The 26590-nt window shown below is 43.1% G+C and overlaps 3 protein-coding genes across 3 annotated transcripts in view; 1 reads left to right on the top strand and 2 right to left on the bottom strand.

Annotated features, from left to right (window-relative positions):
• The window catches only part of LOC311630048 (olfactory receptor 13C7-like), a 52346-nt gene that overhangs the window by 13320 nt on the left and 12436 nt on the right, over positions 1–26590 (top strand). The window lies entirely within an intron of this gene.
• On the bottom strand, positions 14276–15374 carry OR2S2 (olfactory receptor family 2 subfamily S member 2; the record flags this gene model as incomplete). Its single annotated transcript, XM_084898779.1, has 1 exon — positions 14276–15374. The coding sequence occupies one exon, from the start codon at positions 15372–15374 to the stop codon at positions 14415–14417; it is 960 nt and encodes a 319-aa protein (XP_084754905.1). The 3' UTR covers positions 14276–14414.
• Positions 18615–22161, bottom strand: LOC311630283 (olfactory receptor 13C7; the record flags this gene model as incomplete). Its single annotated transcript, XM_084899147.1, has 2 exons — positions 21069–22161; positions 18615–18688 (listed from the first exon to the last, which is right to left on the bottom strand). The coding sequence occupies exons 1-2, from the start codon at positions 22027–22029 to the stop codon at positions 18615–18617; spliced, it is 1035 nt and encodes a 344-aa protein (XP_084755273.1). The 5' UTR covers positions 22030–22161.

Below are 26590 nucleotides of genomic sequence, written 5' to 3'. Positions count from 1 at the left end.
CTACTCTTAGCAACTCCATATAAGTCTCCATTTAAAAAACGTTTAGCCCGGCCAGTGTGGTTCAGTGGTTGATCATCGACCTATGAACCAGGAGGTCACGGTTCAATTCCCTGTCAGGGCACATGCCCGGGTTGAGGGCTCAATCCCAAGTGGGGAGTGTGCAGGAGGCAGCTGATCAATGAGGTTTTGTCATTTGTCATCATTGATGTTTCTATCTCTCTTTTCCTCTCCTAATCAAAATATATTAAAAACAAAACATTTATACGTCCATGATATCTGGAAATCTGATGAGATGACATCCACTGGTCTCTCAGACCTTTCACGGAGCTGGAGTTGATGGGAATGGCCACTAGATGCCGCTCTTGCATACTTACAGCAGCTAGGTCATGTCGCGGTGCAAGTTAACAGAAACCAGAAATGGGATCCACTTACTTTACAGAAAATTAAACTTTATTAACAAAGTGTTCTTTTTTTTCACATGCAGATAGTATCTGATAAACACTTATTTTTATTAGTGTTTGAAAACAAAATTAATTTTCAAAGTTCTATTCCTAAAATGAACATGATTACTTTCCTAAATGCTCTCTTTAAATAGGCTCCAATATATGCAGAAATCTAGTGTACTTACGACAAACTGCTTCTCTTGGACTAGAGCTTCTTGAGCTGATACCTTGATTCATGTGAGCAGAGACTGCGTCCTGTCCATTTTTACAGAGCGCACAGCCTCTGGCACAATGCCATATTGAAGGTAAGGACAATCCCCTCCATTTACCTAGTGGTTTACACTCGACAAAGCCTTGGTTGTTGACTCCCTCTCATGGGTAGTTCTAGCTTGTCCTGCTTTGTAATAAGCCAGAATCTAATGTACATTCTTTATAATAATAGCTTTCTACTTCATTAATGAACCAATTCAATAGTGAATGGTTATTGAGCACCACCGTGTGCCAAGCGCTACCGTATAGTGTGCCCTGTGCTGGGTACTGGGTGTGAGCAACAGACACACAGAGGAAGGCCCTTCCCCCTGGAGTGAACATTCAGTGGGGAGGTAGCCAGTGAGCCAGCTAATGAGGAGATGGTTTGTCAGGCCGCAGTGAGAATTACGGGAAGGAATGAAGCAGGAGGGGTGGAAGCAATGGGAGGGTTTCATCTTGGGCAGGTGAGTAGGTGCCCTTCACACAGAGACCCGCGTGGTATGCAGGGAGCTCAGTGTGACCATCCGGATGACATGCATCCCAGGCTGCGGCTGAGAGGAGCGTGCAGGTTTGGCCTCAGGAAAGAAGCTCAGAAGGACATCAGCGTGGCTGGAGGGGAGGCAAGGAGGAGCACGTGGTGGGAGATGAGGTTGGGGAGTTGGCCAGGACACAGATTGTGTGGGAACTGGGGTTTATTCCCACGCGTGGCAAGGAGCTCTGGGGGGGGGGTTGAGCTGGGGAGAAACATGCTCTGAGGTGGGAAGCATGGCCTGCAAAGGAGCATGGGCACCACCTGAAGGGGTGCAGCCTGGATATGCATTGAGGGGGGCAGACAGGACTCCCTGGTGCATTGGATGAGGAGGCTGAGAGAAGGTAATCAAGGAAGGATGGTGCATAGGTTTTTGGCCTGGACAATTGGTGGGTGATGGTGCCCCCATTTACTTACGGTAAAAGTTGAGGCTGCACAGTTGTAAGAGGGGCACTGGCCCACAGGGTTCTATTTGGGACTTGTTACATTTGAAGATTCTATTTTATGTCCAAGAACGAACAGGTGTTTATTCAAGTCTGGATTTCAGAGGATGGGCTGGGCCGGCCAGGCTGCTGTGAGACCCTTTCTGTGAATCTCTGCTGCTGGGCAGCTTACATACAGTAGGAGCATTTCCCTCACTCCAGGGGCATCCAGGAATCTTGTATGTTCACGTGTAGCAAGTTTTATACCCACCAAAGCTGTCAGACATACGAAATATATGTTCAAAGCATGATTTTGAGAAGTTAAAGAGTTCAATTTTCTGTTAAATTTATTTAACTAATTTAGAAGTTACTTTGCTTCTGAAGGACAGTTGTATCAACTTGAGAGCGATTTCCTTGAGCACCTGCTGGTGAGAGTGTGCGGGTCCATGTACCTGTTGAGCCAGCAATCCCCTTCTACAAGCCAGTCCTAAGAAAATAACCGAAGTGGATTGAGTTTTCTGAACAAAGTTGTTCATCTTATCATTATTTACGAGAGAAACATTGGAAACAAAGTAACTGTCCACCAATTTATGGCACCTCAATAATTATGGCATATTGAGAGGAGAAACCAAGATGACTGCATAGGGTAGACACCCGAATGCAGCCTACCACAACAAATTTGAATTTAGAACTGAAAAACAGGGGAAACATCACCCTGAAGCGCCAGACGGCTGGCTGAGAGGAGGCTCTACCGTCTGGGAAGGAGAGAGAAGGTACGCGAACCTCAGGAACTGTGAAGGTAGAGAGAACTGTGCGCGCGAAAAGGCGGCCGCAGAACCAACATCAGAATTATGGGGGACCCAGAAGATGAGAGAGAGCAAGATACCGAAAACATATTGAAAGAAATAGTGACAGAAAACTTCCCCCACCTGGTGAAAGAAATAGACTTACAAGTCCAGGAAGCACACAGAACCCCAAACAAAAGGAATCCAAAGAGGACCATATCAAGACATATCATAATTAAAATTCCAAGAGCAAAAGACAAAGAGAGAATATTAAAAGCAGCAAGAGCTAAGCGGGTAATTACCTATAAAGGAGCACCTATACGATTGTCAGCTGATTTCTCAACGGAAACCATGCAGGCCAGACTGGAATGCCAAGAAATATTCAAGGTGATGAATAGCAAGAACCTACAGCCAAAAATAATCTACCCAGCAAAGCTATCACTCAGAATCGAAGGCCAGATAAAGAGCTTCACTAATAAAAAAAAGCTAAAGGAGTTCATCACCGCCAAACCAGAATTATATGAATTGCTGAAGGGGGTTCTTTCGAAAGAGAAAGTAAATAAAGATAAAAACTATGAACAACAAATACGTAACTATCAACAAGTGAATCTAAAAACCAAGGAAATTAAAAAAAAATCTGATGAACAATATTAACTGTTGAATATAATAGAATCAGAGGTATGGAAGGGGAGTGAACTGACGATTCTCGGGGAAAAGGGGAGAGGGGGGTGTGGGAAGAGACTGAACATAAACTGTGCACCTATGGATGAGGACAATGGGGGGTGGGGAAAGGGCAGAGGGTGGGGTGGGAACCTGGTGGAGGGGAGCAATGGAGGTGGGGGGGGGAATGAGGAACATTTGTAATAATATGAACAATAAAGATTTATTAAAAAATAATAATTATGGCATATTTATGGAATTAAAAATTCACACATTAAAATGACATCCACAAAGGTTTTTTATTAACACAGCAGGGATGGATATGATATAAAATTAAGTGAATCATAGGTATAACTGTACACCTATAATCTTAGTCTCATAAAAATATCTGTGTATAAAAATGATCAAACAGAGGGAAATTACTTCCAACCGTTTAGAGCCGTTAAACCCAGAGGATATAATTCCTTCTAATGCTGCTTTGGTTTTTGTCCAAACCTCCGACGCCGGGCATGTGTTATCTTGTACTCTCAAAACAAACCATCGTTTGGATTGAAAGCAACAGCAACCAAGGCGGGAAATGGAAAGACTAGCCTTGGCCTGGGCATCCGAAGGAGAGGGTTTGGGTCCAGAGCCCTGGCTCACCCTTTGAGCAAGAGGAGTTCCATTCCTTCTCAGAGTCTCCGGCTTCTCACCTGCAACATGTGGACAGAAGTCCAGCCTGTCTCCCTCTTGGAGCTAATGAGAAGGACTAGCATGCTGCCCGCCGAGGAGCTGATCTCAGTATGGAACGTGACGTTTCCACTCTAAGGTTCTAGGGACAATGTTCTAATGGTGGAAGGTAACTGAAGGGGGAGCAATGTGCAAAGGCACAATCTCTGAGACAAGTGGAAATTTCAGATTTGGAAATGACTAGATATTTGATGATAGTAGGGGGTGTGCAGGAGGCAGCCTATCATCATTGATGTTTCTATCTCTCTCTCCCCCTCTCCCTTCTTCTCTGAAATCCATAAAAACATATTTTTAATAAAAAAAGATGAGTTTCCTGGAGGTTGGCCTTCTGAAAGGCCTCAGGTCAGAGGACACAGGGAGACCTCATCCCTAAGCCCATGGGGCTTGCTCTGGGTTGGAGACAGGCATGGTGGAATGAGTATATAGGGGACACTGCAAGAATTAAATAATTTCTATGGGGCTTGACGTTTTAGAGGTAATTGGGTATTGTCGGTTATTTTCCAGGCAATAGGAAATGAAAAACAGTGAATGCCAAAGATGACGTGTTTAATTTTGTCAACAAACTGGCCACCTAGACCCTAGATTGTAATGGGATTCTGTTAGAATTGCGTTATCGTTTTGTCTGCTTGCTGCTCTTGTTTTATATGGAAAAGCTCCTGAGAATTTTGGCCAAAGGGACTGAAAATTCAGAATATGCTCGTAGGATGCAAGACGGATGTGGGAGAGCAATCGGGTGTGCAGTAGAGGGTACCCAGCTGAGGGTTTCTGCAACATGGAATGGCTCTCGACTGACTAGTAGGATCTTGTTCCTGGGGACCGTGAGGACTCATGGGAAACAGTCACACTTCACGGTTCGGGTAAAAGTTGTCTGATGGCAATGCTTGCTGCAATTTTCTAGTGATAATTTTAATTTATTATTTTTCTTTTTGACTTTGTAAATTCAAAGATAAAATACATTTAAAAGAAACGTGAATTTGCTATCCGGGGAGACTAAGAGGATAGATTTTTATTTTTTATCTTTAAAAAATGTGTGTTCAATTTAAGATCTGGAAACAGCCCAAGTGCCCATCAGTAGACAAGTGAATAAAAAAGCTGTGATACATTTATACCATGGAATACTGTGCAACAGTAAAAATATATATATATCTCTCTTACCCTTTGAGACAGCATGGAGGACCTGGAGAGTATCATGCTAAGTGAAATAAGTCAGGGAAAGACAAGTATCACATGATCTCACTCATACATGGAATCTAATTAACAAAATAAATTGATGAACGGAGTGGATCTGGAGACATGGAAGCATGGAACAGAGTGTGGAATCTCAGAGGGTGAATGGGTGGGAGGTGATCAACCAAAGAATTTGTACTGGTATGCATACATGCATAACCACTGGACACAGACAATAGGGTGGTGAAGGCCCATGGTGGGGAGCAGGGGCGGGCTGGAGAGGGTCAACGGGGAAAAAGGAGGACATATGTAATACTTTCAACAATAAAGATTCTAAGAAAAAGAACTTGAAAAAAAATGCCATTCTAAAAAAGAATAAAAATTAAAAAAATGTGTTTATTCTTCAAGAAGAGAAATTACTTTTTAATCCCTGGATTCACATTTTTATAAGTCTAAATTGATGTAGTTTTTATTGTGATAAAATATATATAATACTTAACATTCTTTTCTTTTTTTAAAGTATATTTTATTGATTTTGTACAGAGAGGAAGGGAGAGAGATAGAGAGTTAGAAACATCGATGAGAGAGAGTCATCGATCAGCTGCCTCTTGCACACCCCCCACGGGGGATATGCCCGCAACCAAGGTACATGCCCTTGACCGGAATCGAACCCAGGTCCCTTCAGTCCCCAAGGCGATGCTCTATCCATTGAGCCAAACCAGTTTCAGCTAGAGTACTTATTATTATTATTTTATTTTTTAAAAATATATTTTATTGATTTTTTACAGAGAGAAAGGGAGAGAGATAGAGAGCTCGAAACGTCGATGAGAGAGAAACATCGACCAGCTGCCTCTTGCACACCCCCTACCGGGGATGTGCCTGCAACCAATGTACATGCCCTTGACTGGAATTGAACCTGGGACCTTTTAGTCTGCAGACCGACGCTCTACCACTGAGCCAAACCGGTTTCGGCTAGAGTACTTTTTAAATGAAACAAACCTTTCTTTTGTGATGCTTAGCATCAAAGTTTTATTTTAAAACAATTTTAGATTTTATTCTACATGGAAAAGGTTTGTACAATGCAATGTAATGTCTTAAAACACATTAGCTGTTTTTAAATTCCAGCACTGGATTTCCCAGCTACCTCCAACAGAAGTGATCTTTTCTGTGCATACTCAAGTCAAAGCTCAAGAATTTCAAATTAGCAAAAACCAATATTTACATTTGAAAAGAAAACATTTGAACTCAGAACCCATTAAGATAAAAAAGTTAATAAACTGAAGATGCCTTGTTAGTTGATGGCAACATCTAGGTCAGATAACTTACACTGACTTAAAACAGCATTCCCTCTAGCTTTGTGCAATCATATTTTTAATTATTGCAATGAAGGTTAAAAAAAAAAAACAACAACCAATCCTAGTCTCTTTCATCTACATTTCCAAGAAAAGCTGTTGAAAGAACAAATTTCTGTTCAGTTGTTTTTTCCTTTGCTTAAAAAAAATAAGTGTCAGGAATCCCACCCCACCCTGCTGCTGGGTAATAGTCAATCGTTTATTATTCCTGGATCAAACACAGGCATTCATGCCTATGAAAACATCTCCCAATGAATGGGATCTTGGTCTCTACTAAAAACAAAAAATGGCTAAAAAGAGACTTCAATTTACTTTCAAATTCTATGACTAAATTCCTGCAATTCCTAACTGGTGAAAATATTGGCATTTTACTTAGGATTGGATTTACTTCTTTGGTGTCTTCCGAGAGGTACTATTGAGAGCTATTTGTGGCTGGCTTTTTAAGAGACCAGCTGGACCTCAAGTGGAATGAATATTGACACTGACATACAATGCACAAGGGAAGGCAGGAGAGAGAATGGAACACTTTAACACTTTAAAAAAAATAACTAAATATAACCAAATTTTACTCCAAACATTTAATATTTGGCTAAAAAAGGTTACTGTCTCAAAATGACCAAACTTATAGCTGAACCCTTTATTTGTATTTTTATATTAAACCAGGAATTGTATGTCTTATCAAAGTTCTAATCTTACCAACTAATTCAATCAACATGACCAAATACAATTAGTCAATCTCAACATACTCCATGGTCTTCCTTTCCTCAAACCTAATCAGTTATAAACTTTATTCATCCTCTAACAGCCAATATATCCCCTAAGCCAGTAATGGGCAAACTCATTAGTCAACAGAGCCAAATATCAATAGTACAACAATTGAAATTTTTTTTGAGAGCCAAATTTTCTAAACTTAAACTTCTTCTAATGCCACTTCTTCAAAATAGACTCTTCTAGGCCGTGGTGTTTTGTGGGAGAGTCACACTCAAGGGGCCAAAGAGCCGAATGTGGCTCTCAAGCTGCAGTTTGCTAATCGCGGCCCTAAGCTAATCACCTTCCAGAGTAATCAAACCACTTTTCCAAGCATTCCTAATCATCAAGTCAGCCACTAGCCATGATCCAGCAGTCATTCATGAAACAAATGTTATTGTGACAGAGACCAAAAATCTTTCAATATCCATTTTCCATTCTTCCCTTTCACTAATAGAAACCTCTAAATTTTAACTAAGTTTATGGCTTCCCAGCTAACCATGATATTTCCCACCATCCTTTGCTTCAGGGTATGACCACATGACTAAATGTTGGCCAATACAATTGAGTGGAAATGATGTTTTCAATTTCTGGGTCAAGTCCTTGAGATAAAAACTGTCCATTCCTTCTCAGTGCCCTTTCTTTGGGATGAAGTGTGTAAAATAAAGTGGTGACTAGCTCTGATCATTTGAATGAAAACAACGGACTAGGGGAGAGTGGAGTAAAAAAGAAGTGGGGTCTGGCCAGCGTGGCTCAGTGATTGAATGTCAATCTGTGAACCAGTCAGGGCACATATTTGGGTTGCTCAATCCCTAATAGGGAGTGTGCAGGAGGCAGCTGATCAATGATTCTCTCTCATCATTGATGTTTCTATCTCTCTCTCCCTCTTGTTTCCTCTCTGAAATCAATTTCTATATAATAAAAGCCTAATATGCTAAGTGTCAGGTTGATTGGCAGGCCGTCCAACCAATCAAAGCATAATATGCTAATGATACACTAAGGTCGCTCAACTGCTCACTATGACAAACACTGACCACCAGGGGCAGATGCTCCAACCTGTAGGTTAGCTTGCTGCTGGAATCTGGCTGACCAAAACTGAGGGAGATGGGCCAGACATGCCCTGGAGCCCTCCCGCAGTCCCTGCCCAGATGGCCAACCTCCTGCGTCCCTCCCCACCCCGATCATGCACCAGTGGGGTCCCTCAGCCTGGCTTGTGCCCTCTTGCAATCTGGGACCCCTCGAGGGACGTTGGAGAGCCAGTTTTGGCCTGATCCCACAGGCCAGGCCGAGGGACCCCACTGGTGCATGATTTCATTCACTGGGCCTCTAGTGTGTGTGTATGTGTGTGTGTGTGTGTGTATATATATATATATATATATATATATATATATATATATATGCCTCAATAACCTGTTGAGCAGGTAGACCACACACTTGGACTCTCTGTACCAGCCTCAGATTCCATGTAATAAGACTACCCAATTAAATCTTTGGCTCTGTCCAGTGTTATTCAGTGGTTCCAGTGCTAGTTCACATACTAAAGGGTCACTGATTTGATTCCTGGTCAAAGGCATATTCAATTCCTAGGTCTTGTTGGGGCTGATGTGAGAGGCAACCAATCGATGTGTCTCTCTTACATTGATGTTTCTCTCTCTCTCTCTCTCTCTCTCTCTCTCTCTCCTTCTCTCCCTCTTTTTCCCTCCCTCCATCCCTTCCACTTTCTCTAAAAGGAAAAGCAAAGGAAAGTATATCCTTGGGTGAAGATTAAAAACAAAACAAAAAACAACACCACCAAAATCTTTTCTCTGACTTGAAAGATTTTAGCAAGATGCAGAATAGTTTTAAAATATCAAGCTTCCTCCTATCGGTTGGAAAACATGGTCATGTGGAAAAAAGAAAGTCATGGTCTAAAAGTGGCAGAATCTTTCAAAGCCGTTGGTCAGCAAGTCATTCCTGAACTGTCCTTACACGGGGGACGTGCATAGCTGAGGGGGGAGGGATCAGGAAGAGGCAGCAAACCAAACATCTTTATGGGGTCCGTGCCTGGTAACCGTCAGCTAAATCCTTATGAAGTGTGGCACGAGCCTGGCCTCTGCCACCCCCTACCCTTTTTGCCAGGGCCCTGACCCTAAATTCTCCCCGTGTTTTCTTTCGGCCAGATTTGAGGGCCCCAGGGTGTGTGTGGGCTGAACGTCTTAGTGCTTCCACAAAGCTGTTTCAGGGTTTTCTGAAGTGGCCTGTACGTGGTGACTTATAAAGAAACAGGGCTGAGGCCTGCCTCTGCCCGCGGAGTCAGCAGAGCGGCTGTTGTGTTAAAGGAGGAACTGGGTCTGGTCGTTCAGAGGACGTCTTTCTGAAAGAAAGAACAGAATCTTGCTTGTCTTTCCATTTTCTTCTGAAATCTCCTGAGTGCTGGCTGGGTCTGTTCTCACGCTAACCCACCCCTGGTTCCCACTGGAAGCCAAGCCTGGTGCTGCCAGAGTCCCAAGGGCGTGGGTTTCCGAGTCAGATTGGATTCAAATCCTGGCACTTCCTTCTCTGAACACTTTCAAGTCTTTGTTATTCACTCCCCACTCCACCTACCCCAGATCTTGCATTCTCCTCCAATTGCATCAGATCATGTTTTGCTTCCAAACTTCGCTGTGTACAAGTGTCCAATCTGCCTTCTTATCGGAAAGACTTTTGTGCTGGACTTGAATCTCCTGGAATGCTCTCGGCGTGTTTTTGTTCCTCTAGTTCAGTGGTCGGCAAACTGCGGCTCGAGAGCCACATGCGGCTCACGACCTGTGGTTTGCTGGTCTGTTGACTAATGAGTTTGCCGACCACTGCCTTAGGGAAAAACACTTAAAACACATTTTAATAATGTATTAATGTCTAAAACCTGAAGTCAAAACTTCTGGGTAAGGATAATGCCTCACAGCAGTGGTCGGCAAACTCATTAGAGTCTAGTGGTTCAACTACACAACCTTCTCTGGCTTCTGATTGCTCTTCTGTCCAGCCGCTGGGTGCCCTGCGGCTGGCACTCTTTAGGCAGCTGCCATCCTGAGAGTGAGGCAGGCACTGCAATCTGCCCATCTGGATTGGGGTGTGAGGCAGCAGCCAGTTGAGAGTCCTTTACTGGGCCCTAAGCTGCAAAGGCTAGTGAAGCTTGGGGCACCCTCTGCTCAGGACCAGACACCTCCTCCCCCAACACCCAGCTCTTCTAGTGACCCTGACATGGAAGCCACAGCCCTGCCCCCCTATCGCCTGGAATCACCAATCTAACCCTCTTGGTACCACAGCATTCCTTCTTTTTCCTGCCCTGTCTCCAGGACCTCCTCACACAGGTACAGAGGCTTAAAATTCCTGTACCCGTTCCATCCTTCCATCGTTTATGGCCCCAACTGAGCCAGGACACCACCCACATTCTTTGAGCCTGAGCTGCTTGTGTTAGGAGAGCAGAGTAGCGGGATGGAGGCTGGGTCGTGAAGCATCATGGATTCTACAGAATAAACTGGCCCTTTTCAGAATTCTTCTCACTCTTCCCTCTCACCCAGAACATCTTTTTTCACTGTTTATGTTTTAATCTTTGATTCCCATGGAATTTATGTGGGTGTTTTGAGGAGGGGCCTTTTGGAACCGAGACCCAGAACAATGAGCCTGGTTCTGAGAATGTGGGAAGATGCAGGGCGTCGGACCCAACTGAGCAGGAAGCACTGCCACTGCTCCCGGCCTCACTCAGGGCATTGCAGGGGCAACCTGGGCGGGACCAGGAAGCAACAGGAAGTAGCAAGTCCCTCCCTCCCCACTCCAGCCTTCACTCCCCCTCTAGCGCCCACTATGGGCAGCACCCTTAGGGAGCCAGCTGGCAAAGTAGGAAGAATGGTTTAGAGTGCCAGTCCAGCACCATAAAGCTGCGTACAGTAGTTCCTCCCTCATCATCCGCAGTTTCACTTTCCACCGTTTCAGTTACTCGTAGTCAACTTCAGTCCAAAAATATTGAATGTAAAGTTTCAGAAATCATTAATAAGTTTTAAATTGTGTGCCCATCTGAGTAGTGTGATAAATTTATCCACAATACAATGTGGAAAGATGCAGGACATTGGACCCAACTGAGAATCACAGTCACCATCTCAGGCAGCAGATGGACTGTCACAATTTGTAATGCTTGTGTTAAAAACAAACAAACTTATTTTACTTAATCATGGCCCCAAAGCACAAAAGTAGTGATGCTACAGTTTAGATATGCCAAAGAGGAACCATAAAGTGCTCCCTTTAAGTGAAAAGGTAAAAGTTTTCAGCTTAAAGAAAAAAAATAGTATGCTGAGGTTGCTAAGATCTACACTAAGAACAAATCTTCAATGGATGAAATTGTGAAGGACAAAGAAGTTATTGCTAGTTTTGCTGTTGAACCTAAGCTGCAAAAGTTGTGGCCACAGTGAGCAATACGTGTTTAGTTAAGATAGGAAAAGCATGACATGTTTGGGTAAGAGACAAACAAAAAATGCATTTCGACTGACAGCCATGTGTTGTGCCAGAAAGCATGGAGCCTGTACAGAGACTTCAGCAAGGATCCCCTGAAAGGAGTGACACCAAGATCACTGCTTTACTGCGAGTGAGGGGTGGCTACAGACTCAGGAGTAGGTTTGGACTGACATTATAACAGTTACTGGAGAGAAAGACTGCATCTGCCTAAGGCTGCTGAGCTGAATTTGACTAAGTAGACAGGATAGCATCCAAAGCAAGTCTATAATTGTGATAAAACCAGGCTCTTCTGAAGAAGATGCCCAATAGAACCTACATTCATTAAAGTACAGTCCTAGCCAGCTTGGCTAAGTGGATAGAGCATTGGTCTGCTCACCAAAGGGTCCTGGGTTCCATTCCCGACAAGGGCACATGCCCGGGTTGCAGGATCCTCCCCAGCCTGGGCCCGGGTCAGGGTGCATGCAGGAGGCAACCAATCGATGTGTTTCTTTCACATCGATGTTTCTCTCTGTCTTTCCCTCTCTCTTCCACTCTCCTTAAAGTCAATGGGAAAATGTTCTTGGGTGAGGATTAAAAAAAATAATAATAAAGTACAAAGGCACCAAGGCATAAAACAAGGAAGGACAGATTAAGTCTGGTACTATGTGGCAATGCTGCAGGGCATATGCTGAAGCCAGGTGTAATGTACAGAGTGAAGAACCCACATACTCTCAAAAACAAAAGCAGATGGTTGATCCTCCTTCTGATCTTTCATTGGAAAGTCAATAGTAGCCGAAACCGGTTTGGCTCAGTGGTAGAGCATCAGTCTGCGGACTGAAAGGTCCTGGGTTCTATTCCGGTCAAGGGCATGTACATTGGTTGCGGGCACATCCCCAGTTGGGGGTGTGCAAGAGGCAGCTGGTCGATGTATCTCTCTCATCGACGTTTCTAGCTCTCTATCTCTCTCCCTTCCTCTCTGTAAAAAAATTAATAAAATATATATTTTTTTTAAAAAAAGAAGAAAAGAAAGCAAGTAGTAACCTAGCACGACATCATGATGCCTACGACATTCACCTCACTTCATCTCACCAAATAGGCATTGTATCATCTCACAAAAATCACAAGAAGAAGCATCAATATAGTACATGTTTCTCATGTTTTAATATCAATGTTTTGTTGGCTGGTTAAAGGAATTTGGAAGATAATCTTGCTGTATGCTCTGTAATTATTTGAACAGTATTAAAACCTTCTGTGTTCTGAATATTTAATAACATTCATCTGTGAAACTCTGGCCCTGGCGTGACAATTTCTCAATTTCTTAGTAGGTGGTTGGTGTTTTAGGTTGTTTATCTCTTTAATGATTAACTGGGTAATTTATTTTTTCTTATATTTCCCCCCCTAAGATTCTGAAATTTATTTCTGGGTATGGAGCAAAAATATTCTTATAAAATTTCTAATTTTCTTGGCGACAATGGTATGGATTCCATTTGAGTTGGGTGGTGACTTGGATTGAGGAACCTGGGGCGAGGGTGGGAGGGGGGAGGTGGAGATGAAGGGCAGTCTGAGCTCGCACAACCCTATTCCCTCTACCATCTTCTACCTCCATCTGTCTCCATTCAGAATTTCAGCTTAAAGATCTCATTGGGGTTTTAGTCACTCGAATAAAAGCGTGAAACATCACTGACCTCAAACTGAAGTTGAAATAATACATTTGAGTTAAGTGTAATAATATGATAGTATTCCTGTCCCCCAAAACAGTTTATCTTGAATTTCACTGAGAATACTAATGAGAATTTTCTTCAACATTTACAACCATCTTCCTGCAATAACTCTTTCTCAGCAAAGATTGATTGTTTGGATTGTTAGTTTGTTTCTTCTCTATTGGATTAAAAATCTAGATGAACTATCAGAGTTTTTTCCATTCTGCTCACTCTTTTCTCTGGACTTCTAGATTGATTTCTCTTGGGAGCTGGCTTGGAATTCCTCACCAATTATGCAGGTGATTCTTAGATGTCTCCTGGCGAGCATCATTTCCATCTCCTCTGACCTGTTTGTGGCTCTGGGGATTCTTAGGTAGTAAGTAAGTGATGATTCCGCTTGGCTGCATGCTTGGTCAACCAAGGTCAGATGATTAATGGATTAACCTGATCTCCTTGACACATATCAGTCCCCACATTACTCTGATGACCCATCGGAGGCCAGTGATATCTAGGGACAGAACCCAGAGATGAATAGCATTTTTAAAAAGTGAAAAGACAAGAAGCCTGAACCTTTGACTCTTGCATCTGTTTTGCTACATTTTCCTCATTACTCTCTCTGCTTCAAGAGTATGACTGATTTTCTGGTGGGGACCTTGATTAAGGAGAAGGGAAAGGGATTGATTATGGAAACATAGGGAGGGAAAATTTTAGGAAACAGTTTTAAGAATTAATAAGGAGAAAGAAACCATGAGGATAAAGATAAAAAATATTCTATTTAATGTGGAACAGGAAGAGTTGAAAGGTAGCATAAAATAAGGACCCATTCAAATATATTCAAAGAAAGAAGCCAATGAACCATTGAGTTACAGACCTTCAGACTAGAGCTTTTTATCAGTTAAACAATAAAACTTGAAGAGCTGCTTTTTCTTGACATCGATTTGTTCACTATGCATCACAGAGATAGAGAACTAGGAGGCTTTGCCAACAGGAACATACTGTTGTAGAACTGCTTGTATATAGAATGAGGTGGGAAAAAGTCTCATAAAACGTTTTCTGTTCACAAAGAGTCATTCTGTGGAATTAGACTTGCCTGTGTCACCTTTGATGTAGTTGGCCCTTCATCTTGAACTCTGAGATTCTCAGATCGGAGAGGCTAGAGAGCAGAGGTCCATCGGGACTTGTCCTCCATCACTGGGCGAAATGTTTGCGGAATACCAGGTTCTTCACAGCGGCTTTCACGTCCTTGTTCCTCAGGCTGTAGATGATGGGGTTGAGCATGGGGGTCACCACCCCATAGAAGAGGGAGATGAACTTGTCTGAAAGGTCCTGTTTGTCTGCCCCCTGAGGGTCCTTGGATTTGGGTTTCCCGTACATGAAGAGGATGGTCCCGTAGAAGACGACCACGACTGTGAGGTGGGCAGAGCAGGTGGAGAAGGCCTTTCTCCTCCCCTCCGCCGAGGGGATCCTCAGGATGGCGGCCATGATGAACACGTAGGAGAAAGAGATGAACAGGAGTGGGATGCCTACGAAGACCACGTTGGCCACTGTCATACTGATTACATTGATGGAGATGTCGGCACAGGCCAGTTTCAGGACGGCCAGGATCTCACAGGTGAAGTGGTTGATGACATTGTCCCCACAGAAGGGCAGCCTCATTGCTAGGGATGTCTGTACCATGGCAGTGGAGCTTCCAGCTGCCCAGGAGCCAGCAGCCATGGGCACGTAGGCAGCCTTGCTCATGATCTCAGGATACCTAAGGGGTTTGCAGATGGCCACGTAGCGGTCGAACGCCATCATGCCCAGAAGCACACACTCCGTGGCCCCCATGGCAAAGGAGAGAAACATCTGCACGGCGCAGGCTGAGAAGGGGATGGTCTTCCTGGGGGTCAGGAAGCTGTCCAGAACGAGGGGCACGGAGGAGGTTGTGTAGCAGATGTCCAGGAAGGAGAGGTTCCCCAGGAAGAAGTACATGGGGGTGTGCAGGTGGGGGTCAGAGATGGTCACCAGGATGAGGACCCCGTTGCCCAGCAGGATCACCAGGTACATCAGCAGGATGAGCACAAAGAATGTACTCACCAGCTTTGGGTGGGCAGAAAGGCCCAGGAGAATGAACCCCACCACTGGGGAGGTTTGATTGGACCTGTCCATGGTGCATTTACTCTGTCATCTTTAGGAACTCAGAAAGCCAGCTTCATGATTGTCTGACGCCTAAATTGGTCAGAAAGCCAGTGGGGAAATGCCTTGCTGAGCAGCTGGAGAACTGCTCTGGCAACGTGGATGAATCTCTCTGCTGTTCTAAGTAAAATGCAGAGAATTGGATCAAAATCTACCTGAGGTTATTTGGCCACCCCATAGGGATGTTTCAAATGTCACCTGATTGAATTTAATATTCCAGTCAAATTCGAGATAGGAATCACTCATGAACTTCAACTTATAGCATGTGTAGCTGATTCATTTTAATCAATTTTGTGAGAAGTGTTATATTTCATTTGTATGTTTTTCCTCCCTTTGGGTCATAGATCTTGGGGAACTAACTGGTCTCCTTTATCCTCAATTGCTGACAGTTAATCTTTCCACATACTTTTGGATATGATTTTCTTATTCATTTACAGTTCTGTCTGATAGTTTAAAGGCCCCTAAGCTATTCATTCATTCATTCTTTCATTCCTTCCCTCATTCATTCATTCACTTGCCTGACAAACTCCTCTGGAGCACTTGTCAGAAGAAGTGGGCCTTCATCAATCACTCAGCGTGTGGGAATCATTAAGTCCCCTTTCCTCTCCAGGCCTTGTTTCCCTAACATTTACTTTGGAATGGGTTATTCTAATGCTATTCCATCCCTGGGCCTAACTGATCTCCTGAACTTCTCATCCTTGGACTTTCTCTCCTACCAATGAGATGTCCTTTTCTCCTTCCTTCAAGTTACCCCATGCCACTTAGTCAAGGGATGAAGCCAGCAACAGGGCTGAGACCACAAGAGTCTACACCTTCTTTAAAAATTGCCCTCTTACCTTTTTTTGGTAGATAAGTTGATAAAGAAAATTACTTCTTTGAGGTCTGGGAATAGTCCAGGGTCATAAAAATTGCCAATCTGGTCTGAAGTAGCAGCCAGAGGAGTTGGAGTCTGCAATGTGTTAAAGCTACGCTTCCTTGTCCCTGGGTAAAACCCACAAAGGACCGTCCATTGCATAGATGAAGCCACTTAAATCCTACCCTCCTATTGGGATTATACAAGTCCCTGAAGTAATTTAAAGTTTAGAAACTAAAGTGACAAAGTTTAGAAACTTTATACATCCGGGATTATGTCCCCAAGATCTAATTTATTCAGAAGTCCTGCCAGAGATACTTTCTTCCCCCTCCCTCCCTCATACCCATCCTGCTGAGCTTTTGAAAGCACCCATGGAAAGGGTCATTCTGGTCCTCAGTCAGTGAGAACTCACCCAGAGCCTGTGATATTCACAAGGGGATGCGAAACCATGGTGCAGGACAAATCCTTGTGTTATCTATTTTAATTTCTATTTTTGTAAACATTTTAGAGTGTGCATCACATGTTGGTACAGTAAAACATCTATATATTTTATAAACAAACAAACAAACAAACAAACAAACACACAGTGTAAATGGTAAGGAAGAAAGATTTTAAAACCTAGGAGGCCTCTGACTCCAGATACCTAGGCTGCACTACAAATGCTATAATAATCTGGGATTTGATTCAGAATAACTCAGGAGAGGAAGAAGTAATCCATGGAGGTATGGGTGAACAGGATTGGTCATGAACTGGTCATTGTTGAATTTGAGAGATTAATACCTAAGGATTCATTTTATTATTCTCTCCACTTTTCTATAAGTTTTAATTTTCTCATAAAATGAAAGAAAAATGACCTCAAGTCTTAGCTCATGCATTGCAGCTTCTATCTTCTATCTTCTATCTTCTATCTTCTATTGCAGCTTCTTCTTCTTCTACAGATAGAAGCTGCAATGCATGAGCTAAGACTTGAGGTCATTTTTCTTGTGGGTTTAATTCTCTTTATGCACTCGATTGTCATCTCTTTCTGCAGACCAGCTTTCTCTGTCTTACAAGACCATGGCCCTATCAGTCCTGGATTTATGTGGTCTCTCAGTTTAAGAGCCCTGTGCCATCCTGGCCGGGTAGCTCAGATGGTTAGAGAGCTATCCCGATATGCCAAGGTTGTGGGTTCACTCCCCAGCCCTATTATCAACTAACAAGGGTCTCTATATCCAAGTCCCAAATTCCTTGGAGAGAAAAATATAGTGAGCCATATTTTGGTAAAGAGTCCAACCATCTGTGGTCAGAAGGGACATGACTGTCCTTTAATCGGGTGCTAAGGGAGAAGATATTCTGCCTTCGGTAGGCTTTCTAGCTGGTGTGCTACAGGCTCCAGATATGCCAGGCTCAGTGCCCCTGTTCCCCAGGGTCACTAAGTAGGACATGTAGTGACCTAAGCCCCCAGGTGAATAGACTCCTCCACTTACCCCAGGGTGCCATTCAAATGCCATTATTTTCTATGTATTTCATGCCAAGGAAAAGATTAGGAAATATTGAATTAGTGGGCAGGGTAAGGGCAGATTCCAGAGAAAGGTATCTACAATGTAAAACAAACCAAGTTTGCAACCATGATAAATAGGGGAGCTGGAATCTAACCAAGGTCTGGTTCCAAAACTTCTGATGCTAACACTACTCTAGACTGCCTCACCCAACTATCCTACGTGATTTTTGCTAAGTATTTCCAGTGTTCACAGATTATGAAAAGAGAACATGTGTTCCTTGAGCATTGGAGTCTGTGTGGTGTCACAATTTGAATTTTCTGGGAAGCAAACTCTTGAGATGGAGATTGGTATGCAGGAGGTTCATTAGAAAGCACTCTTCCTGACCAGTTTGGCACAGTGAATAGAGCGTTGGCCTGTGGACTGAAGGGTCCCAGGTTCGATTCTGGTCAAGGGCATGTACCTTCGTTGTGGGCACATTCCCAGTAGGGTGTGTGCAAGAGGCAGCTGATCGATGTTTCTCTCTCATCGATGTTTCTGACTCTTTATCTCTCTTCCTTCCTCTCTGTAAAAAAATCAATAAAATATATATTTTTTAAAAAAGAAAAAAAGAAAGCGCTCTGGAGATCAACACTGGCGGGAGGGAGGATAAGGAAGCAGGACTGGGCAGAGGGGGAAGTTGGGCTGCGATGCAGTTTCAACAACGGCTTTGGCCAACCCCATGGAACTGGGATGGCGCTACAGAATTGTCCCAGTGGGAGCAAGACATGTATATCCCTCATTAATTGGTCATTGGATATGGGCTGCCTGAGGAAGGGGGCATGATGTTGGGTGAATCTGCTCTTTTTTCTTAAGAGCCCTCTGTAGTAATTCCTAGGATGCTCAGAGCTGAAGGCTGTCTGCTGGCAGTACTTTCAGCAGCTGGAGGAACACCTCCTTCAGTCCTGTAGAAAGATCTGGGTGGGAATTAGGCACAGTTTTCCAAGTCAAAACTAGTGAAATAAAGTTGTTGAAAAGGAATTTTGCTCTTCAGTTATGTTTCATTTTATATATATATATATATATATATATATATATATATATATATATATATATGTATATATATATTATTTCAGAGAGGAAGGGAGAGGGAGAGATAGAAACATTAATGATGAGAGAATAATTGATCAGTTGCCTCCTGCATGCCCCACACTAGGGATCGAACCTGCATCCTGGGAATATGCCATGACCAGGAATCAAACTGTGACCTCCTTGTTCATAGGTCTGTACTCAACCAGGCGGGATGTTTCATTTTTAAGTCAATTCTTGACTTAATAAGGTTGGAATTCATTCCTGAGTTAATGTCATCCTCTCTATAGTGAGCTAAAAAGTGCATGGAATGACTCTATGCTCAGTAAGGTGAGAAAAATGCACACCAGGATGGCACAGATAACACTGTCTTTGCGATGGTGAAACAGGAACATGCCCCAGGTGCTCACTCTCACAGCCCGAGACTATTGAAGGGGCCACACAGGCTGTGACTGGTGTCCATGTTTCTGCCCAGTGAGGGCAGGAAAGCACCATGGGGCCAAAGAGAGCTGCTGGCCATGCTTAGCAAGGAGGAACCAGGCACCCAAGCAAGGCAGGCAAGGAGCTTTTCTTCTTCTTTTTCTTCTTCTTCTTCTTCTTCTTCTTCTTCTTCTTCTTCTTCTTCTTCTTCTTCTTCTTCTTCTTCTTCTTCATTAGAAAGTCTTGATTCTCAGGAAAAAATTGGACATCCAGTTGCTTCGAGGAAAAAGAGATATTTCAAGTCCTCTGTGTTGCAATAGCTTGCCCTTTCTCATTTCTCTACTGATTGAGATCCTCACACATTTTCCTTCTGGACCTCTCGTCAGGCACCTTACTTCACCTTATTCTGGTCACGCCTTACCATTCCGACTCCGGCTTCTCTCAGACTGCAGTGGCCCCGGCTCTACTCCCTCCCAATAGGTCCATCTTTTAACTCTCCAGACTATAGAGCCAGACTATGTACTTTTTTTTTTAATATATTTTATTGATTTTTTACAGAGAGGAAGGGAGAGAGATAGAGAGCTAGAAACGTCGATGAGAGAGAAACATCAACCAGCTGCCTCTTGCACACCCCCAACGGGGATGTGCCCGCAACCAATGTACATGCTCTTGACCGGAATCGAACCTGGGACCTTTCAGTCCGCAGACTGATGCTCTACCACTGAGCCAAACCGGTTTCGGCTAGACTATGTACTTAAAGAAGACTTACTGAGGGCAGGAAAATTAACCTTAAAACTGGATGGAATTAATGGATTCCAGCTATGAGTGCTCCAAACCTAAGACCCTCCACACCTGTGTTACAGGATCTGGCTTGCCCTCAAAGGAAATGCCTGACATGGAATCTGCATGGTTCCAACTCCTCTGCGTCTCAGGGAAAGGAAGAAGACCAACTTCCTTCTCATCTCCAAGGTCAGCCCTGCCTTCAAAAAAAATAAAATTTGAAAATATGCCATTTCATCGACAATGAAGACAGTTTTTTATATTGTTACTAGAGGCCCGATGCACAGAATTTGTGCAAGGGCCTTTGCCCCTGCCACCGCAGCAGCCACCTCTGCCTCGGCCCCTGCCCGCCAAGGCTTTGTCCAGAGGGAAGGACTTCCAGAAGGACATCCTGTCTAATTAGCATATTATGCTTTTATTATTATAGATGTCATGAAGTTTTGCCCACACTGCCTCCAGAGTAGGATTTTGGATCTTTATGTAACATAAAGGTACATTAAACTGTTTTTCTCCCCAAAATGGAGCATCCTACTCACAAAGATGTGTTCAGATGTTTCCAGTAGAGAATCAGAAAATTCACTGTGTGTGTGTGTGTGTGTGTGTGTGTAGCAGCATTCCACTTCTATTCCCTCAAGTCACTCTTCCATCAGGTTTTACATTTTTAAAAATAGGTCCTATAAAATTTTCCATTATATGTGTCATTTGATTTTCTGGTCATTTCTTTTATTTTTTAATCATCACCTGAGAATATTTTTCCATTGCTTTTAAATAGAGTGGAAGGAAGGGATGGAGGGAAGAAGGAGAGAGAAAGAAGTGAGAGAGTAACATCAATGAGCTGCCCTCCACAAGTGCCCCAACTGGGACCAAACCTGCAACCCAGGCATATGCCCTGACTTGGAATCAAAGTGGCAACCCATTGGTGGACAGGATGATGCTCAACAAACTGAGCCACCTCAGCCAGGTTCATTACTGTTCACATGTGTCTTCTTTGGGAGACACATTCTTTTGAGATTGGTGGATGAAAGCAGCCAAGAGAAACAGAACTACAGGGATATCTGTTCTCCAAACATCTCTGGGTGAAGATTTTCTGACTCACCAAGTTCCTCACAGCAGCCTTCACGTCCTTGTTCCTCAGGCTGTAGATGATGGGGTTGAGCATGGGGGTCACCACCCCATAGAAGAGAGAAATGAGCTTGTCTGAAAGGTCCTGTTTGTCTGCCCCCTGAGGGTCCTTGGATTTGGGTTTCCCGTACATGAAGAGGATGGTCCCGTAGAAGACGACCACGACTGTGAGGTGGGCAGAGCAGGTGGAGAAGGCCTTTCTCCTCCCCTCCGCCGAGGGGATCCTCAGGATGGCGGCCATGATGAACACATAGGAGAAAGAGATGAACAGGAGTGGGATCCCCAGGAAGATCACATTGTTCACTCCCATGCTGACCACATTAGTGGAGATGTCAGCACAGGCCAACTTGAGGACAGCTAAGATCTCACAGGTGAAGTGGTTGATGATGTTGTTCCCACAGAAGGGCAGCCTCATTGCAAGGGATGTTTGAACTATGGAGGCAGCACTTCCAGCTGCCCAGGAGCCGGCAGCCATGGGCACGTAGGCAGCCTTGCTCATGACCACGGGGTACCTCAGGGGCTTGCAGATGGCCACGTAGCGGTCGAACGCCATCATGCCCAGAAGCACACACTCCGTGGCCCCCATGGCAAAGGAGAGAAACATCTGCACGGCGCAGGCTGAGAAGGGGATGGTCTTCCTGGGGGTGAGGAAGCTGTCCAGGATGAGGGGCACGGAGGAGGTTGTGTAGCAGATGTCCAGGAAGGAGAGGTTGCCCAGGAAGAAGTACATGGGGGTGTGCAGGTGGGGGTCAGAGATGGTCACCAGGATGAGGACCCCGTTGCCCAGCAGGATCACCAGGTACATCAGCAGGATGAGCATAAAGAACAGCTTCTCCAGCTGTGGGTGGGCAGAGAGGCCCAGGAGAATGAACTCGGTCACAGAGGCTGTCTGGTTGGCACTTTCCATGGTAGGTCTCCTCTTTCAACTGAAGAAAATACTGAAATCCAAACTCAACATTCTTTGCCTCACGTAGGTGCAGACCATCTGGTCTTGAGTTCAGTCAGGCTGAGTGATTAGAAAACAGTTCTGAGAGTTCACAGTCTCTATTTCTTCCTAAGAAAAAGAAGCAATAATACATCAAATTTACAGTATTTAAAATGGTGATTCTAATCACTTAATGCATTTAATCAGAGACAGCATACTTATTTTAGTGATTCCATGTCTTATATGGCAATTTATCTCATTAAACTTAGATCATAAAAATGACTTTACATTTGCTCCATGTTCTTCCACTGTGCCAGGCACTAGTGATATGACTAGTTGTGAATACCCACTTTATTTCTGTTCTCCAGATCATTCTCACAGAAAACATACTCCTGTTGTTCCCAAGATCTCCTTTCTCATGGGCAGCATCATGATCTGCCAGTCCATCTCCAGTGCTCTCCATCTATCCATCCATCCATCCATCCATCCATCATCTATTCATTCATCCATCCATCCTTTGTCTGTGTCTGAACATTCATCCATCAAAACACTTGTTAATAACCTAGTATGTAGGAAGGACAATTCCTATGAGGAACAAGGGTGGCCTATGGCCCAAGCTTAAGTGGGATCACAGTCTGACAGGGAGGGGAAACACAGGTTTAGGAGAGGCCAGAGCATCTGGCAGGGCACTCAGGATATAGGAGTTATGGAAAACTACTTTGGTGCTTTTATATTTATTCTACTGGGTCACCTTCCCTCCTGGTGAGTGTCCACACAAGAATCAGTGGATATTGCCAAAACTGGTTTGGCTCAGTGGATAGAGCATTGGCTTGCAGACTGAAGGGTCCCAGGTTCGATTCCGGTCAAGGGCATGTACATGGGTTGCGGGCACATCCCCAGTGGGGGGGGGGGGGTGCAGGAGGCAGCTGATTGATGTTCTCTCTCATCAATGTTTCTGACTATCTGTCCCTCTCTCTTCCTCTCTGTGAAAAATCAATAAAATATTAAAAAAAAGAATCAGTGGATATTAACAGTCCTTCTGGCTCAGCTGCTTATTAGATGTGTTCCCAGATTAATATCCTGTCACTAATTATGCTTCCCAGGTAATCTAGTCCAACCCTCACTCCCATCCTAGATCTTCTGCACCACACTGCAGCATGGCTTTTGGGTTTAGGCTTTATCTCTTCTCATGATAAATTGGTCACTACATTACTAAATAGTGTATTCCATTATTTGCAGAGCTCTGGAGTATTAGAAAATTCTTTTTATTGAACCAAGCAGGCAGTTTTCTAAGTTTTTCTTATTTAGCTTCCTTCCAGAATTGCATTGAATTTGTGGAAAGTCACCTAGCCACAAATTTGGGCTATATTCTGCTTAACCTTCTAATCTGTTATGTAGAGTGTGAACTCGTTTCCTCTCTTCGACCCTCAAGTTACCCTCTTCTGAATTGGGACTAGAAGAGAGCAATGATGTTAAAACAGAGAACTTCTGTTTTCTTAAATTCAAAACCCTCAAATGTAAAGCCGAGCTGCTCTTGAAGTGGGGAAGGAAGACTCAGAAAGTATGGGCTGCTCAGGCCATGAGGCCGCTTCAATTCCAAGCCACAATGATATAGGGTTCCAGGAGACCCCACTTATATTGTAGACAACATAAACGATATCCTCTGAAGCATAACTCCGGGACAACTCCAGCCATTTCCATGGCCACAATGTGAATGGTGCTCCCTAGAATTGTACAAGAGGAGGCTTTAAACCATGTGACCCTCTCCTTTCTCAAGGTGTCTCTGAAGTTAGTGAGTTCATAAAACAAGATTGAAAAGTTTCATAGGTTTCTTGCCATCTCATTTTTCTTGACCTAGGAAGAAGGAGATCTCTATGGTCCTCCATCTTTGTGAAACCACTGAAATTGTTTCACTTCTTCCCTTCTCAAGCCCTAACCCCTTTGGAGGAAAAATCCAGAAGCTGAGAAATATTACTGTGTTAAAGAGAGGTTAAGGATTACTCTTATAAGTACTCTCACTTACCTTGATCAGGAACCCACTGAGCAAGAGCCGCTATGTTTGGGGGCCAGACCTGGGCCAGAAATAGCAGCACCAGTTTGAAAGGCCCAGGCTGAGATTTCCACCTCTTACTTGAAGAAGTGATGAAAGCCGTTTTCCCTCACTCTGCCTTGGTTCTGTGATTTAGGCAAAATACCCAAAGGAACAACTAGCACATGTAGAAGAAAAATTGAAAGCAGCACTGTAATTAGAACTGCTGTGTTCCCTGGAGTGATTAAAAGTTTGGAAATGGAATCATAGAAAGTCAGAAAACTTTTTATATTTCAGAATCCATGTCCCCAAGACACAATTATTGCTGAAAGCACTCCAGAAAAGACTTATTTTTCTCCTTCCTTTGTTCCAAAGAGATGGAACTTTCCACTCTTAGGCCACTGAAGGGCATCCAGGGAAGCATTTCCATGTCCTGGTTGAATTTCTGCAAACTTCAAAATGCTTATCATTCTTGAAAAGAGCAGCTGGGAAGATAAGAATTATTTATAAACTTGCTATGCTTGTGACACATGGAACCAGCAGCTGTGAGCACAATGCTTCTCAACCAAGTGCTCAAGGTCATGACTTGGGGAAACTGTCAGCTGGAGCTCCAGAGCTGTGGGGAGACTTCAAGGAGGAGGCAACTTCTGGCCAAGCATTGCACATGGAGGATAATTTACAAATAAAGGGATAGGCAAGGGATGGAGGGAAGGGGAAAACCATGTTGGGGACAGAGGTTGGCACAGGTCTTGGGCTTGAGTATTTCTTCCACAGCCTTAACAAGTTGTTTTTTCGTTTTGTTTTTTAATACATTTTATTGATTTTTTACAGAGAGGAATAGAGAGTTAGAAACATTGATGAGAGAAAAATATTGATCAGCTGCCTCCTGCACTGGGGATGTGCCCACAACCAAGGTACATGACCTTGACCAGAATTGAACCTGGGACCCTTCATTCTGTAGGCCAACGCTCTATCTACTGAGCAAACCTGGTTAGGGCTCAAGGGGTGTGTGTGTGTGTGTGTGTGTGTGTTTAACTTCATAGACTAGACGGTATTGAACACAGTCCAAGGAGGCCATTCTATGTTGGTAGAATCTGGAATGTGGAGGCAGCCTTTAAGATGGCCCCAGTGATTCTTGCCTATTGGGATTTATGGCTTTGTGTAATTTCCTTCCCATTAGTGACTTGCTTTTAACCAGAAGACTACACTCTCTTTCTGAGTTCGATGAAGCAAACAGCCAGATTGGAGAGACCCATTTGGCAAGGAACTGAGAGAAGTTACTGAGCAACAGACAATGTAGAACTGCGGTCCTCCGACCAATAACCCTCAAGGCACTGAATTTCACCAATGTCCATGTAAATAAGCTTGGAAGTAAACCTTTCCCAGTCAAACCTTCAGATGAGATCCCAGCCCTAACCAACATTTTGATAGCAGTCCTGTGAAAGACACTGTAGCAGAGAACCTAGATAATATGTGCTCAGGTCTACATAATCTGTATTAGATATACATAAACCATAATCCAATATGATGTTATAATTTCAGCTTTAAATGCTCATGTAAATGTTGAAGAAATTAAAGGAAAAAGAGTTTTTTATTTACTCCCATATCTACAATCTCCAATGTTCTTCTTTCCTTCTTAAAAAACTGAGTTTCCATTTGATATAATAAGTTTTCAACATAAAAAGCTTTTATATTTCTTGTTATACAGATCTGCTGGAAAAAATACTCTCAGTTTTTATTTATCTAAAAGAACCATCCTTTTGTATTCATTCTTAAATATTTTTTTTTGCCATTTATAGAATGATTTATTTTCTTTTTTAATATTCTTAAAATGTTTTCCACTATATTCTAGCTTATTGTTTTTCCAATGAAAAGCTACCAGTCATTCAAATCTGCTTTTAAGATTTTTTTCTCTATTTTTCCTCTTCAGCAGTTTAATTATGTGTGTCTATGATATATTTTATTCTTTTTATTTTTGTGTATTTTAAAATTTTCTGGGTTTTTTTGTTTTTTTGTTTGTTTGTTTTTTAATTTGCATTGTTATGTCTTTCACCACTTCTGGGATATTTTTCTCTATTATTTTTTGAAATATTTCTCTGCTTCATTCTTTCTTTCTTTTTGTCTTCTGTGATTCAAATTTATATGTTAGACCATTTTTATGGTCCCAAAGTTCTCAAAGACTCATTTGTTTCAATCTTTTATCTCTGTTTTTCAAATTGAATACAATTTATTGGTCTATTTTGCTAAATTTTCCTTCTGTAACCTCCAATAATTTGAAAGCCCCGCTTGTATTTTTAATTTGAATATTTCCGTTTTTAGTTCTAGAATTTTCATGTTATCCTTTTTTACTTTCCGTATTTTCCTATACATTCATACAGTATGATTATATTTTCCTTTGCCTTTTGGAGCAAAGTTATAATGGCTTGAATTATTTTTTTCTCTTTGCAGAGATTAGATTAGTTGGGGTAGAAATAGATATGCTCCATGTACGGCAAGAGGCATTTCCCAAAATTG

Source organism: Pipistrellus hanaki (assembly GCF_964339955.1).
Source record: "Pipistrellus hanaki genome assembly, chromosome: 11".
In the NCBI taxonomy this organism is placed as follows: domain Eukaryota; kingdom Metazoa; phylum Chordata; class Mammalia; order Chiroptera; family Vespertilionidae; genus Pipistrellus; species Pipistrellus hanaki.
This window is presented reverse-complemented; position numbering and strand designations above follow the sequence as displayed.